Source organism: Echiichthys vipera, assembly GCF_963691815.1.
Source record: "Echiichthys vipera genome assembly, chromosome: 8".
NCBI classification, from domain to species: Eukaryota; Metazoa; Chordata; class Actinopteri; order Perciformes; family Trachinidae; genus Echiichthys; species Echiichthys vipera.
In genome coordinates this window covers 12,948,280-12,963,550 of record NC_139833.1, presented here as the reverse complement: position 1 = coordinate 12,963,550, position 15,271 = coordinate 12,948,280, and the positions used below count along the sequence as shown (strand labels likewise).

At 40.4% G+C, this 15,271-nt stretch overlaps 1 protein-coding gene across 1 annotated transcript; it reads left to right on the top strand.

Moving 5' to 3' along the window:
• The first annotated feature begins 1,773 nt into the window (after nt 1-1,773).
• On the top strand, nt 1,774-11,575 carry LOC310950558 (BAR/IMD domain-containing adapter protein 2). The gene is made up of 14 exons (XM_083918437.1): nt 1,774-1,888; nt 2,030-2,105; nt 2,201-2,287; nt 2,876-2,937; nt 3,600-3,671; nt 3,995-4,132; nt 4,646-4,798; nt 6,205-6,381; nt 7,752-8,382; nt 8,760-8,961; nt 9,331-9,393; nt 9,842-10,010; nt 10,150-10,190; nt 11,478-11,575. Exons 1-14 carry the CDS (start codon nt 1,841-1,843, stop codon nt 11,548-11,550), a joined length of 1,992 nt encoding a protein of 663 aa, XP_083774563.1. The 5' UTR covers nt 1,774-1,840; the 3' UTR covers nt 11,551-11,575.
• The last annotated feature ends 3,696 nt before the right edge of the window (nt 11,576-15,271 follow it).

Here is a 15,271-nt window from a genome sequence, read left to right as displayed (position 1 = left end):
CTTTTTCAAAGTAGCTGAATTGTGTGTTACTGTTCCACAAATGGAGCTGAGAGATCAACAGGTAGCTGTTGTTGAACTGCACTGTGGGAAAATGGCAGGGTGCTTTTTTTTTTTTTTTTTAACATCTACTGTGTAACTTCATGTTTGCAGGCAGGTTTGGTGTGTTTAACCTGTGCTTTTTTTTGTTTGAAATGTTGCATTTGCCTCAGTAATTCCAAGTAATACGATGTAGTTGTAGTTTAAGCTGCAGTGTTGCACCATTCATTGATCTTTAGAGAAATGCAAGAAGTCGAGATGCATGAATGTCTGGCAGTAAAAACAGAAATACCCCAAAAACCACCAAATGCACAGTTAGTTTTAAGCTTTGCATGAAACCTTCAAACACAATTTTTCTTTTGGTTCTGCAGTTTTTTGGTAATTAAAAATTGTGCAGTGACATTAAGCTGCAGCTACAAAATAGTGCCATTAAAACATAAACATAATTTAAAACAGAGAAAAACATCATATTGTCACAATGGAGACGTTTGAACCAGACATTTTTTTGGAGTATTCAATTATCAAAATAGTTCCACATCATTTGTCTGCTGATCAAATGTTGCAACCTTAAGTGGCATTAATGTTTTCTTTAAATTAAATGTTTGCTGCTGAACCGTTTGAGGAAATTTTAAAGAGGACGAACTACATGAATGCACCTTCTGTATCAGTTTCCCAACCACCTGCAGACTGTTCCTGTTGCATCCTGACACAAGCAACACTTTATTTCTTTGAATTAAAGCTCGAATACACACACACACACACACGCACACACACACACACACACATGCTTCTTTTCTAACATCATCATTTTAAAGAATGCAAAGTTATAAAGTCCTTCAAACTAAAAAAAAAAAGAAAAGTAAGGACAAAGATCCCACTTTTCTGTCTTTGTCCTGCAGACTATTGCCGACAATTACAGACTACACCGGGGTGGCCTTAATGAGCAAGAGTCTGGAAATGTTTTCTTTGTGTCATATAGCATTAGTTGATCTGGGTCAACGTTTTCTCTGTAATCGCGCCGTGATAATAAAGGAGGACTGCACAGGGAAAACCAAAATGAGCACTTCACCATTAAATCCAGACTGGGAATCTTTTAACCCCAGGAGCAGTCTCCCCCCTCTTGATTGTCCCCTCTGCCGAGGAAACGTTGTTGTCGCGTGTTTATTCAGTGCTCTGACACCTGTGACTCAGGCCGGAGAAGCCCATTGTTCTTATCTGAAATGGTATAACTCGTCTGGCACACGAATCTTGGAGAAATATTTGGGTTGCTGTAATGTTGCCAAGCGATAATGTAGAAACTGGCAGCTGAGACATACAGAGGAGGTCCATGGGAAAACAACACTGGTGCCCCTCAGACAAAACCTGAGACGGTCTGACATCCTCATTACTTTCAACCATTTATAAAACATAGTAATGACACCAGAGAGACTCTTGTGCTCTTGTGCTGAGGATTTTTAGATTTTTGTTTCTTCCTAAAAGCCAGGGAGAATCCTCCAGTCAGGTTTTGATAAAATGTCATTAAATAGTTGTTTCAGGAGGCTCTATTTACACATAGATCATCACATTTCCGACACTTTCTGTGTAAAAATAAGTGGTTTGACAGCCTATTTCCTCTACTGACCTGAAGGTAAAAACACCAAGTTTTTGGGTACATCTTGAGAGTCACTCACTGCCCTGTATCCATTTTCTTTGTCTTTTCTCTTTCAGGGGTTTGCTGTCTGCAGTAAAGCTTAGGGCCCTGAACTACAGAGATAAACAACACAACACGTACGTAGTGGCAGCATATAACTGAGAAGAAGCAAAAATGTCTCGAACAGAAGAGGTCAACAAGATGACCGAAAATGTCTATAAGGTACGACTCCTCTTGTCCGTTTATCTGTCAACAGTGGAACCAATAAAGTATCGTGAAATTGTTAGAAATATAGAAATGCTTCAAGAGTTTGCGTGTCATAATTTGCCTGTTGTCGCTATTTGTGTGTGTTGTTGCCAACAGGGGATACTGGACCAGTTCAACCCCAGTCTGAAGAACTTTGTGACCATGGGGAAACACTACGAGAAAGCCCTGACAGGTTAGTCAAACACAGGATCATTCAGAAACCATTCAGACGAGTCACTGGACAGGATATTTTGTAGTTTTCCCCTTAAAACGTACTCTCTTCTTCAGGAGTAACTGTGGCTGCCAAAGGGTACTTTGATGCTCTGGTGAAACTTGGAGAGCTGGCGAGCGACAGCCAAGGCTCCAAAGAGCTGGGTGAGTGGGCGTCCGGGAGAGAAGGACCGTGTTGAAGAGGTGGGAGGGGATAAAAACGAATTAGTGATGGACCTAATAAAGTTAAGAGAGTTGACGTGACAGCTGGAGAGAAGATGAAAATAGTCTGAGCTGCGTGTGTCGGTGAGGGAGGAGATGAAGACAAGAGGGAATGAGGAAATGTAGAGAGAGAGAGGGAGAGAGAACAGAGGGAAGGGAGAGAGTAGGGTCATTGTTGGGAGATTAACAACACCACATGATCTCATTGTAATGCTGAAAACAGCGGGGGAGGCAGGCAGGAGAGTCGGAGGGCGAGATGCCATCCACCGCATACAACAGTGCTGTGTGACCGAGGGAGGGACTCACAGCTGATCGCCACTTTGCAAATGAGAAACTGTTAAAACAGCGAGTTTTATGATGTTTTTTCACTCGTTGTACACGTTGATGTTGACACTGATGTGCGCGGTCATTATTGGAGTTCAGACATTCTGCACAGATTAAAGATGCACTGTAGTTAATAAAGGCAGCTGATCTAAATGATGAATAATACTGACTTGTCCTCACTGTCCTGTGCTTTACCGCTGCTCACAGGAGACACGCTGTTTCAGATGGCCGAGGTCCACAGACAGATTCAGGTGCAGCTGGAAGACGTGGTAAGACTGCGAGCTCAGCTGCTCTGCACAAATTATTTCATGTTATCGACAATTAATCGTTTTTAGAAACCATTTTTAAAATAGCACATCATGTTTAAAGTGGCTACACCACCTTAATTCATTTATTTCATTTAAATTATTACATCTTTATGAATTTCTTTTTCTTTTCTTGTCTTTGTGTAATCATTTCTAGCATATATATATATATATATAATGTATATATACATATACATTTTTTTTACAAATTGATGTATTCAAATATCTATTTTGCTTTATTAATATTTTATCTATGCACTCATTTTATTTCTTTATGTATCACATCTGTGAACTACTGATACCTATTATTACTCTTTTTTTTACCTACTTACTTAATAATATAATTTAATATAATTGGGTCATAAAGGGATTATAATGTTCATCTTCATGACATTGCCATGCTGTTGTTTTTAAACTGTCCAAAAGTAATAAAAAGATTATGAATGAAGCATCCAGAGTATAAGAGTATACAGTTTTTAGAGTTTATAAAAAAAAAAACATTTTTGCAGCCTGTAAGAATTCAAGTGCAATTTTCCTTTGATGACTTGTGCTGAGGCTTTTACATGGATGCCACAGTGTCAGAAAACTTTATTTAAAATGATGAATATGGATATTTTCATCAACAGTTGAAGCTGTTTCACTCTGAGCTGCTCGCCCAGCTGGAGCAGAAGCTGGAGCTGGATATAAAATACCTCACAGTAAGTTAAAACATCAAAAAAAGAAGGATTTCTGTTTAGTTTAAATGTGTTTTGAGTAGAAAGTATTTGACTGGAAGACGAGGCAGTTTATTTGTGTCGCTGATTCTAATTTCATTAATGGAAATATTGAATAAATCATGGAACATGCATAAATAAGAATAATTGTGTAAAATGTAAATGTGTAAAGGTAAAAACAAGTTCACCTTGATAAATAAAAGTGGACAGTGTGTTTAGCACCACCACACTTACATCTTAAATATAACCTTTGTCAAACCTTGTTTTATCACACATAAAGAAAGAATTATGACTCTGTTCCTTCTCAGGCCACCCTAAAGAAGTACCAGAGTGAGCGGAGGTCTAAATCTGAGTCTATCGAGCGCTGCCAGTCCCAGCTGAAGAAACTGCGCAGGAAGAGCCAGGCCAGTCGTCACCCGAACAAATACGGAGACAGAGAGATGCAGGTAAGTGAAGAGCCAGAGCTCCGCGTGGGTGGTGGAAAAAGATCCTAAACATCTCCCTCTTTACAGCAGATTAAAAAGCAGAGCTGTGTGAGCGTTTGTGTGTGTGTGTGTGCGTGTGAGTGTGTGTCTGTGTGTGTTTGGGGGGAACCCAGTGTGAACAAGATTAAAGAACAATCTGCCTCAGCTGATTCTTCAGAAAACAAGCAACTTAGTGCACAAGCCCTTACCGTAAGAAATATGAACGATATAAGAGGGTGAAGGGTTCAGCCACTTGGAAGGTTATGTTGGAAAGAAAAGGTCAGCGTTCAAAGGGATGGTGCTTAAAGGTTTGTATTTTGTTATCGTTGTGCAACAGGCAGGATGTGATCTCACATATTCCTCTCTCCGTACAATGTGCCTTAAAGGTCACTCTGTCTTTGAACGCTACATGTATGCCTGTGATTGTGAATGCAGGACTGTGCGTGCACGTTTAAGGATGTTCAGGTTTGCAGTGAAATCTCACTTTCTCTTCAGTTTGTGGAGTTGATGAGTCGTCGCCAGGGCGAGCTGGACACGCTGGTCGCCTCGGGTTACAAGTCTGCGCTCACCGAGGAAAGGAGACGATATTGCTTCCTGGTGGACAGACAGTGTTGCGTCACCAAACTGCTCATCAACTACCACTCCAAGGTGATCTGTTCATGCTGTGTATTGAAAGAGGCCCTGCACACTTAAACCTGTTTTTAAGCTGTAAACTTAATGTTATGAATGAACTGTAATGAAACACCATCAGTGCTGGTGTTAATATTTACATTTCTCACCAAATGTAAAAAAAAATCACGAAATCAGTCTTTTAAGTCCAATGCTGAGGTAGAGTCAACCAGTTGGGACGTCTCTATGTCATGAAATTTTAAAATGTCTGTGCCCTGTATCCTGAGGTGGGCAGCCCCCCTCTCTCTGCCCCGTCTGAGCCCTATGCACACTTTGATGCATGGTTCAAAATCATGCAGTGGGTGAAGTTACACTTATTTTATGTTATGAATATTATATTCAATGTTCCTCGAACCAACACTGTGTGGTGAAAGTGCTTTTAAATATTTAGCACCTTTATCTTGGAATAAACTACAGGAATCCCTCATCAGCATGGACCATTTCAAAAGCAGGATTAAGCACTTTTTTAAATACAATTTGCACATGTACTGTCTCTTTTTTATTTTTAAAGCTGTTTTATTTGGTTAATGTATCATGTTAAGTTGTGTGTCATGTTTATTTCAAAAGCAGGATTAAGCACTTTTTTAAATACAATTTGCACATGTACTGTCTCTTTTTTATTTTTAAAGCTGTTTTATTTGGTTAATGTATCATGTTAAGTTGTGTGTCATGTTTAAGTTGTGTGCTGTTTTGGTTTTAAATGTGAAACTTTTATGTTTATGCTGCTGCCTTGGACGGGACTCCGAGAAAAGGGATTTTAAATCTTAATGGGAATATTCCTGGTTAAATAAAGGGTAATGAAAAGAAGAATGAAAATACACTTAAGCTAGGTAACGTGTCAGCTTTATGAAATCCAGATGTATTAATCCACAGTTGAAAACAGTCCCCAACAAATGCACTATTTTCTACTGCTTGAGTAATGTTTGCTGAAAACAGGAAATTACTGGACATCTCCGGCACTTTTTTTTCTCCATCTGCTCTGCATTCTGCAAAGAAGGCAACGAGTACTAGCCAATCAGAGGCAGAGTTGTGCAGGTTTCCACAGAATGCGGATGGTGGAGAAAGTCAATCTAGTTACTGTAAATAACAGGCCACACTCCTGATGGGAAAGGCACTTCCATATTGCCGGTGTGCTATTGGTTAAGCTACTGCATGCCAATGGTGGCACACGTACCCGAGGTTCCTGACCCCTGATAAATAGATGATATATTTGTAACCTGATTCTGAAGATTCACGTCTTCATTAAGAAACAGTCAGCTGGGGGAAGAAAAGTTGTAAAGTACTGAAGGACAAACTAACAGTTGTTTTTAGTCTTTTATATGTTAAGAAAAAGGCTTATCCTCTAACTGTCCTTTCTCTTTTTGTGCTTTTGAATTTAAATTCAGGTGAGAGAGCTTCTGTCGCAGAAACTGTCATGTTGGCAGCAGTCATGTTCTCAGCCCACAAAACTCCCAGAGCGCGCTCTGAATCTGCTGCGTCACACTGCGCCTCAAGGCTCGGGGGCTGCTGGGATAGCAGAGGTCCTCCGCCACACCAAGATCGGCTCTGCTCAGCCAGAACAGGTCAGATCTTTTATTTATACCACACCAGATGTTTGTTCTTTGGACTCATCTTAATCTCAGCTGCACTGTGGTTGGTTTCCGCAGAGGGATTACATGGTGGGACGAGAGTTTGAAACCCATAAAACAAGTCTAATATTAGTTCAATTCAATTCAATTTTATATATCGTGTCAAGTCATAACAAAAGTTATCTCAGGACACTTTACAGAGTTGGTAAAGACAACACTCTATGACTTATTTATGATTTACATAGACCCAGCAATTCCTCCATAGAGTACGGTGGCAACGAAAACCTTCCCTATAACAGGCAGGAACGTGGGACAGACCCAGCTCTGTGGAGGACAGACATCCGTCTTGACAAAATCAGCTTAAAAATAACAACATAGCTAAGGGCTAGTAAGCCATAGCTGTAAGCTTAGTTTACTCCTAAATAACGAGACAGTGTCTGCCTCGTGAACAGCACATGGGAGTTTGTTCCACAGGAGAGGAGCTTGGTAGCTGAAGGCTCTGCCTCCCATTCTGCTTTTGGAGACTCTAGGAACAACAAGTAGCCCTGCATTCTCAGAGCGCAGCGATCTAGTCGGGTGATACGATACTATGAGCTCTTTAAGAAGGATTTTAAATTCTATTCTAGGTTTTACAGGTAGCCAGTGCAAAGAAGCTAATACAGGAGAAATATGTTCTCTTCGATTCGTTTTAGTTGGTACTCAAGCTGCAGCCTTTTGGACCAACTGGAGACTCTTAACAGACTTATTGGAGCAGCCTGATAATAAGGAGTTGCAATAGTCCAGGCTAGAAGTAACAAATGCATGGACTCGTTTTTCTGCACCTTTCTGAGACACAAGGTTCCTAATCTTTGCAATATAACGTAGGTGAAAATATGTAGTCCTTGTAGTTAGTTTTATGTGAGAATCGAAGGACAAATCCTGATCAAAAATAACACCCAGCTTCCTTACTGTGGTGCAGGAGGACAACACCTCCAAGTAGAGGTGGGACAAAGTAATTTGTCTTTCTGAGTTGAGTCCTAAACTCATCATCATAGAGTTAAGCAGCCACCCGTCAATGACAGATATTGCTGAGAAATTATTGCTAAAAGGCAACATTTAGTCTAATAAAATCTTGGATACATAGTCTGTAGGTCCTTATGTGACCTGAGATAATGTCGTTTGTAGTCTGCACACTTTTTTATTTCTTGGTCATATCGAGTCCTTCCAAGTCAAAAGGCTAAAGTCCAAGTGAAGTCACCACACTTTTGATTTTTCCTTTGATACCTGGAAATGTATTCCATTAAATTTAGTTAAAAACTTTCACAATATTAGATCAGCCACTTTTACGTCCTGGTAGTTAACTTTATCGGTCTTTGTTATTTCAGAGGCTCTCTATTCAAGAAGTTCCTCCTCTGTTGAATGGAGACTCCAGTCGCTCCCAGCAGCAGCGCTCACTCCCCTCCTCCTTCCAGAGTGAAACCTGTCCTCCTCATGGCTCCCCCCAGACTTTCCGCTCCCTCTCCAGTGGAGGTGGAGCTGCTGGAGGTTCATCACGAGGAGCGTCTCCTCAGCACACCAGCACACCCCTCACTTCATCAGCCAGCCCTCAACCTGACAGCAGCACCAGCGGCAGCACGAGCCCTGCCGCATCCACCCCGACCACGTCCAGCAGTTCGACCCAGCAGAGCTCTCTCCTCCTGGCCACCAACACATCCAACCTCTCCCCGAGCCTCATCCCCTCCACGGTGATGTTGCTCAGCCAGATCTCCGCCACCGGCATGACCCTCCCCATCGCCCACAGCGCTCCTCACAGTCCGCCGCTGCCCCACAGTGCTCCTCTCTCTAGGGCCATGACTCCTGTGCAGTTACTGCACCAACAGGTGGGACCAGGAGGGAGCAACACCACGTCGCCATCACATAATCCGTGGCTGCTAAAGACCACTGACGTGTGTGCAACAGCTACACTTCCACTGCCAAGGAGACCTGTCAGTGAAATGAGGCTGGGCGGCTTTCAAGGTACAACGTGACGAAATGTTTGAGGGTCTCCAAGCCTCATTTTAAAAGTTGTATTCCATAAGAGATTGATCCTTGTTGATTTGGGGACACGGTTACTCTGGTAACAGCAAGTACGGAGCAAACTCTCAGTAGCCAATCAGACACACTTTTTCTGCTTCATTACTCCCTGAAACATTTACAAATGATCCACTGACTTTTAATGTGAAGCCAAAGTAAATGTTGTGTTTGTATTAGAAGTAATTTAATCCAGCTCTGATACGGCTGAAGGAGAGCGCAAAATAAACAGTCGAGCTGATATCAGGTAGATACAGTTACAGTAATGCATGTGTCATTTCAAATCCCTTGTGGTTTTTTTTTACTTTTTCTCCTCTACCTAGGCTCCAGTCTGCCCAGGATGCTGCCTTTGTCCGGACCTACCCGTGTGGAAGCTTTGTTCGCTCACACTCCCGGAGCATCGGACGGTGGCGGCGTAGGTGGCGGGGCTTGCTTGCTGCACTTCCTGCCTGGTGACAGCATCGCCCTTCTCATCTCCGAGCCCAGAGACGGTTGGCATTACGGTCAGAATGAACGAACTGGACGGTATGTTTTACAAATCGCACGTTGATGTAGAAAACCACTGCATGATCTGCTGAGAGAGGCCTTGTGATGTTTAGCACAAAATTAAAAGGACTCTGCAATGTCGCACTGCCATATGACAAGGCATCACGATAAACAAAACAAGTCCCCACTTTCCCCTTAACCTTGAGCTCTTTTCAAGCTGTAAGTAGAACTACTTTTTCTTCAACTTCTGAAGACTTCTCATGTTGTGTGCAAGACGGCACCAGAAAATAACAATTATATTTATGTAAGACTAACGGAGAGTTTACCTCATCATACACACACCCCTGACTTGCGGCCTGAAGCTCTCGTTTTATCATTCATCACATATAATAAAACTTTCCTCCACAGGAAAGGCTGGTTCCCTTTCTCCTACACCCAGTCACACCCCAGTAAGATGGATCACCTCGAGAGGTAAGTCAAAAAGCACTGAAATCTGCAGGTTTAAAGATTGATCGATGAACTTTGACACTGTTAATGACAGAAACGCTTCCTTCACCTCCCTTTTAGTTGTTTTACAACTCAGTATGTCAGCAATACTTTGAAAAGCAGGAAGTTATAACACTCACAGAAAACTCAATGGGGTCATTTTCATGTTGAAGCCAATGTGACACCCTTCCCTTTTTCCATCTGTATTCTCAATCTGTTAATGGCAGAAAGTGCACAGGAGCTCATAAACTGCAGAGTGATACTTAGTGTTTGCCCTCTCTGTCTTTCCACTGCCCTTATCCCCAACACGTTCACTTCCAACAGCAACAGCTTTGTTGATGAATTAACACAAAAGCAACATCTCTCCACTCATGTTTCCTTTGTCTTGTTCCTTGTGTATTCTTTCCTCTCGGTCTGTGACCTTCCCCTCCAGCTCCCTCTTCTTATCTAAGGCCAACAGCACCAGTACGGGCCAGCTCGACAAGCTGGTGTCTCCAGGTCTCCCGGCGCTCACCCCTGAATCAGAGGAGGAGCGCTCCCTTCCTCCCCAGAGGGTCAGCACCTTCCGCCCACGCCCGTACAGCATGGCGGACAGCAACAAGGTCAGAAACATGAAACCTTTGGGAAAAGGTCAAGGGTCAAAGTCTTCTCCTACGCTGTTGATGGAAGAGACAGACGCTTCGTAACAATGGAAATGTAGTCAAAATATCCTGTTGATATTTTCTCTTCTGTACATTACAGATCACCGCAGATCTGGTCTCTCCACCACCCTCTCCAACCAGGTAACTTTTAGCAATTTAAATGTGTGCCATTAAAGAGGTACGCCACCAACTTTACATGTCACAGTTATGATAAAAAAACACTCACAATGCGTTAATCGTGGCGAATTTTCATTATACCGTATAATGAATATACTCATGAGTGACTTGACCGGTGAATTACAGTTTTTCCTCTAACCGTAACATTAATTTGGCTACAGCCAATAAGTAACAGTTCAAATGAAGAAAAATTTATTTTATTTCAAGGACAAATTATTCTCTAATTATTAAAAGGATTAGAAAGTGTTTGTTGTACAGTTAACATCAATGTGTTTGTATTTATCAAACAACAACAACAATGGATAAGTTTGATCGTTTCATCTCCTTAAGACCTTATGATTACCTCATTTAAGGTATTTTTGTTTTTCACTAAAAAAATATACATGTCCAATTTGTAATGCAATAAAATATGTGTGACTACAGTGTGTGTTAGTGCAAATTGAAGAGTTTTAAGAACATTTTGATGATTATTTGGCTCGTAAATCACTATTAATTTGACCCGGATAATCGTGAGGCTATATTTTTTTGCCTTTTTGGGGACTTCAAATTTCAAACACAAAGCCTGTGTCTAGGTAGGCTGGTTAACGCGACCAAATGTCAAGAAGATTTGGTCTGGGAACCACATATTCACTCTCTCGTATTTGAGGCGTGGTTTACGATTGCCCAGAGCCGTTTATAGGCCGCTACAAATTTCTATCTAATGCGTCTGTACGTAGCTCATAGCCATTCGTATCAATTATTCCAGATCAGGACAGAAATTTGACGATGGGTCAGAGATTCATGTGTACATGATGGCGTTGAGCGACTATGCCGTTTGTGGAAAACAAACATGAGGGAAGAAGGTAGCGCTATATAAGGACACTCTACAGACATGTTTTTATCGGGGAAAATACCAGAGATCCCTAGATCCGTAAACAAACTACAAGCTTCCGTGTGTCGCAGAGACGCCGTCATCGTCTTGCCGTCCCTCCCTGAGGCGAAAATTGGATCCATGGAATCCAGGCTGCCGAGCAGGGAGAAATAAAATTGTGCGCAAAGCAGCATGGGTATACCCAGGCTAGTTTCTAGGAGTGTGGAGATTGAACGATGTGGGCATTATGGGAAGTGTAGGATTCACTGATTTGACCATCACTTTTGACCTTAAGTTAGCGTGGCCGTAGACTGCGTACATACTAACTTTCCAGAGTGCCCCTTTAATCACCAGTATATAAAATGTGTCATACCTTTTTTTTTATGGTTTCCTTCTTTCAGGGTCAATCCGTTCGCCCACATCCGACTCAGAAGAACTGTCACCAACGATCGCTCAGCTCCCATCATCGAGTAAGAGCTTTATTCCCACAGCAGAGGTGATCCTGTTCTCTGTGGTTTGTCAGTCCATCAGACCTCAGGTTGAATCCTGGAAATACGTTGAATCTTTTACTTTGGAGGGTCGCAAATTAATTAAATAGAGATTGTGTTTCGTGTACAGGAATATAACTTTTTTTGAAAATCAAAGTATAAAAGGTTCACGTGTTACGGCTGTTATAAATATGATTACAGTCTGCTACATTTTGAGGTAGTCAGTAGGAAAAAAAGAAAGTAGAAACGAAACCCTCTGAAACGTGAAAGTAGCTAGTTTTAATGAAACAGAAGTAAAAGGTTGTGGCTGTAATTAGCTTAGTGATTCAACATACTGTATCGTCCAAAAATAACATTTTTAAGTTTTTCCTGGACTATGAAAGATGCCTCTTTTATCTCTTACTGTTTTACAGTGCAATTATTTTCTCAACATAACTTTTATGTAGTTTTTTTGGGTTGTTTTTTGTGCCGTATTCAGAAAGGTTTTCTTCGTTGGGCTGATCTAGGGACTGGCTCCTAATAGCAGGTTGTGAACTTTGACTTTCACTGTAGTGAGGTGTTATGGGAAGAGGCCAGGCTCCTACTCTAAGAGTGTTATTACGATATTATATTTTGTAGAAAAGCTGCCAGATTGTTTCTTGGTTTCAATGAAGGTGAACATTTAAATCTATTAAAAGTGTCTATTCTATATTAAAATGTGGTTGTTTGGTTGAGAGAGAGAATTGGCATATTTTAATGAAATTGGCACAGTCAGTTATTTTATTTTATTTTTTACGCCATGGAGATAGTTTTTTTCATGTATGAACTATTAACGAAGAAATCCGGTAGTAGCACGGTGAACACATTAAAACGGCTTTTTTAACCACTAATACTGCTCAAAATAACACCAACCCTCTGCAGTAGCATAATAAGTATCACTACATTTAAAATGAAGCACCACCAACGTAGTTAGTGAACCCGGAGTTTATTAAAAGAGTGTTTTGAAAGACTTATCTACTGGCCCCTGTACCAGCTCCTCTCATAGTAAAGTCCATTCATGTTAATTACCAAATGCAATCCAAAAGGAAGGAGCCCATTGATGATTTGTTTTATGTGTAGGGACTCTTATCAAGCTACTGCAGAGGTTTGGTGTTATTTTGAGCAGCATTAGTGGTTAAAAAGTTGTTTTACTGCCAGTAAAACAACTTACCGAGCATTAATACATGTAAGCCACGTCCGTCTGTTAGTGACTCTACTCTCATTTAATAGTTGTTACACAAAAAACTGTGTCTATGGCTTATTTGATCTATGTAAGTGCCGAAAAAGACCATGGGATGATTTTGGGCCTTTAATGTGACCGAACATGGGACGTGAGATGCTGTTTAAGTGTTCACGTCACTGTCTGTTATATCTCGTGTTTATGCCAGTTAACACACTCTGCTGCTGTAAAGTCACTTATAAGTATTATATTCATGTAGATTTTTGGATTATTTCGACTCTACATACACTCAAAATATATTGTGAAAACAAATTATACCTTAAATTAGCTTTTTCAATTTATTGATCAGTTATAGTTGTTAGTTTACGAGTGGAATACTTATTTAACAGAGCGAGAACTACGAAAGAGAAACAGAAAATGCGCTTCACACACAAACTGTGACAGTTAATAGATGAACGTTTGGACAGTGTTATTACTGAAAGTGTTTTTTTTTAGAAGGCAGATTGTTGTGGAGGGTTTGAAGTGTTAAGAATGGGAGATCTACGCGCTTAGTCTTTGGATCTGATGTCTTCTTGATTCCTTTTCAGCCCCGAATCTAAAGCTAGACAACATCTAGGCTAGACGACTGTAGTTGTACGTTTACCAGTCAAACTGAGCAGAATCTTTAAGAAACGTGGGAACGCCGAGACGGACGATAAGATTGAGTATTATTGGGGAAATGTATTTATGAAAGTGATGAAGAAAGCATACAGGAAGTGGACCGACGTCTGAGCAAGTGTTTATGCTAAACTAGAGATATCAAAGTTATATTCTGTAGCTCTGTAGTCGTTTCTAGAAAACTGTGGTATGAAGGTGAAACTTTGTATCTGTGCAAACTGAAATGTTTTATGTTGCTGTTGTAACCGCCTTGACTTTCTGTGATCTTTAAGCACCTTGACCATTCAAGATAACGCCCGCGAGGGTTGCAGTATATCATCTAACAGCATATATATTACTTTGAGTAGTTTGTCATCATTAATAAAAAGGCGGCTGTGAAATGATAGAGCTAATGATTATTCGTGCTTGTAAATAGTGCTTAAAACATGTGTGATTGTATGACTTTTATTTTACTTCCTTTTGTAATGATATTTCATTTTGGTCGAACATTTTGACTTTGTAAAAGCTGCTGAAGTGGTGAACCTCCCTGCACATCTGAGGTGCTGCATTCAAACGTTTCTCTCAGACACAGACAGAAGGACATATTCACCTACAGAAAACAGAGAATATTGATTAAAATAGACTTGAATATTTGAGTCACACTTACTGGTGGCTGTTGTCTTGGTCAGTATTAATGATTCATAAAAAAGAAGGAAACATGAACTGAGTTTGGGGCAAATGATACAGTAAAAACATTATATAACAATAAATATATCTGAAGTTGGTTATATTTTGTTAGACATACATGGGACATTAATTCATTTTAATTTATTAATATAAATGTTATAAGTATGTAACAAGAAATGTATGGAAAAACGAATACATTACAGTCTAAAGGATGCTGTATGTGTGTACAGAGAGTATGGAAATGGATGCACCTTATGCAAAAATATGTTATTAAAACACAAACTTATGCAAAGTCCAAAAGTCTTCTTCCAAAGTGAAATATTGTTGTAACACTGCACACCCATTTGACAGTGTCTCGGTTCTGTGGGACATATGAAGCAACGTTAACGGACTTGTCTGTTCTCTGAATTGCGTGGACATGAAATCCTGGTGGCCGCAGATTATTACATTTCTGATGATGAATATTGCTGAGGAAGACATTCTTTACCTGGAATATTGATGTGTTGTGAAATAAAAGTTCTATGAAGGAAATCTTTTTGTACGCTTCTCTGTACGTTTACGTTTTGGGGGGTGAACACAGTACACACAGTGCATAAACCGAGACAACTCAGGTGTTAAAATGAATCACATCTTATTGATTAATCCAGTCTCACATTACAGCTGTAAGTCTGTGTCTTTGTGCAGTACTGCTCCACTTTCTTACTCATGCAAGTAGAATATGAAACAAGGAATTCATATTTAAAGTTAATCCAATTCCAGCTGTCAAGTTAAGCTTTTTCTGAAGGATCGGGGTTGTGTTGAAGCTTAGTTTCAAAACTCTCTATCCGCACTGGAAAATCGAACAGAAATCTTAACGCCAGGTTGTGTTTTCTTTTCACATTTGTCTTGTTTGAGATTGGTCTAAATGACGGAGCATTCGTGGTCCGAGAGGAAAGTCAAAAATACTTAACGCTAATTTCTTGAGGTCATTTTCCAGGTTTACCCTCGAAGGCGTATGAAAAATAATTCAGTATTAAGTATTGAGCTTTGTGTTCAAACTTCAAGTTCAAATCACAAAACAGAGTCAGATTAGAGGTTTTAGTCCAAAGCCTTGTTCAAATGAGGCACCTGGACTTAGAAAACATCTTCATGTAATGTTATAATGTACTAAAACATGACTCAGTCCAAATGTATTGAATGTATCCAA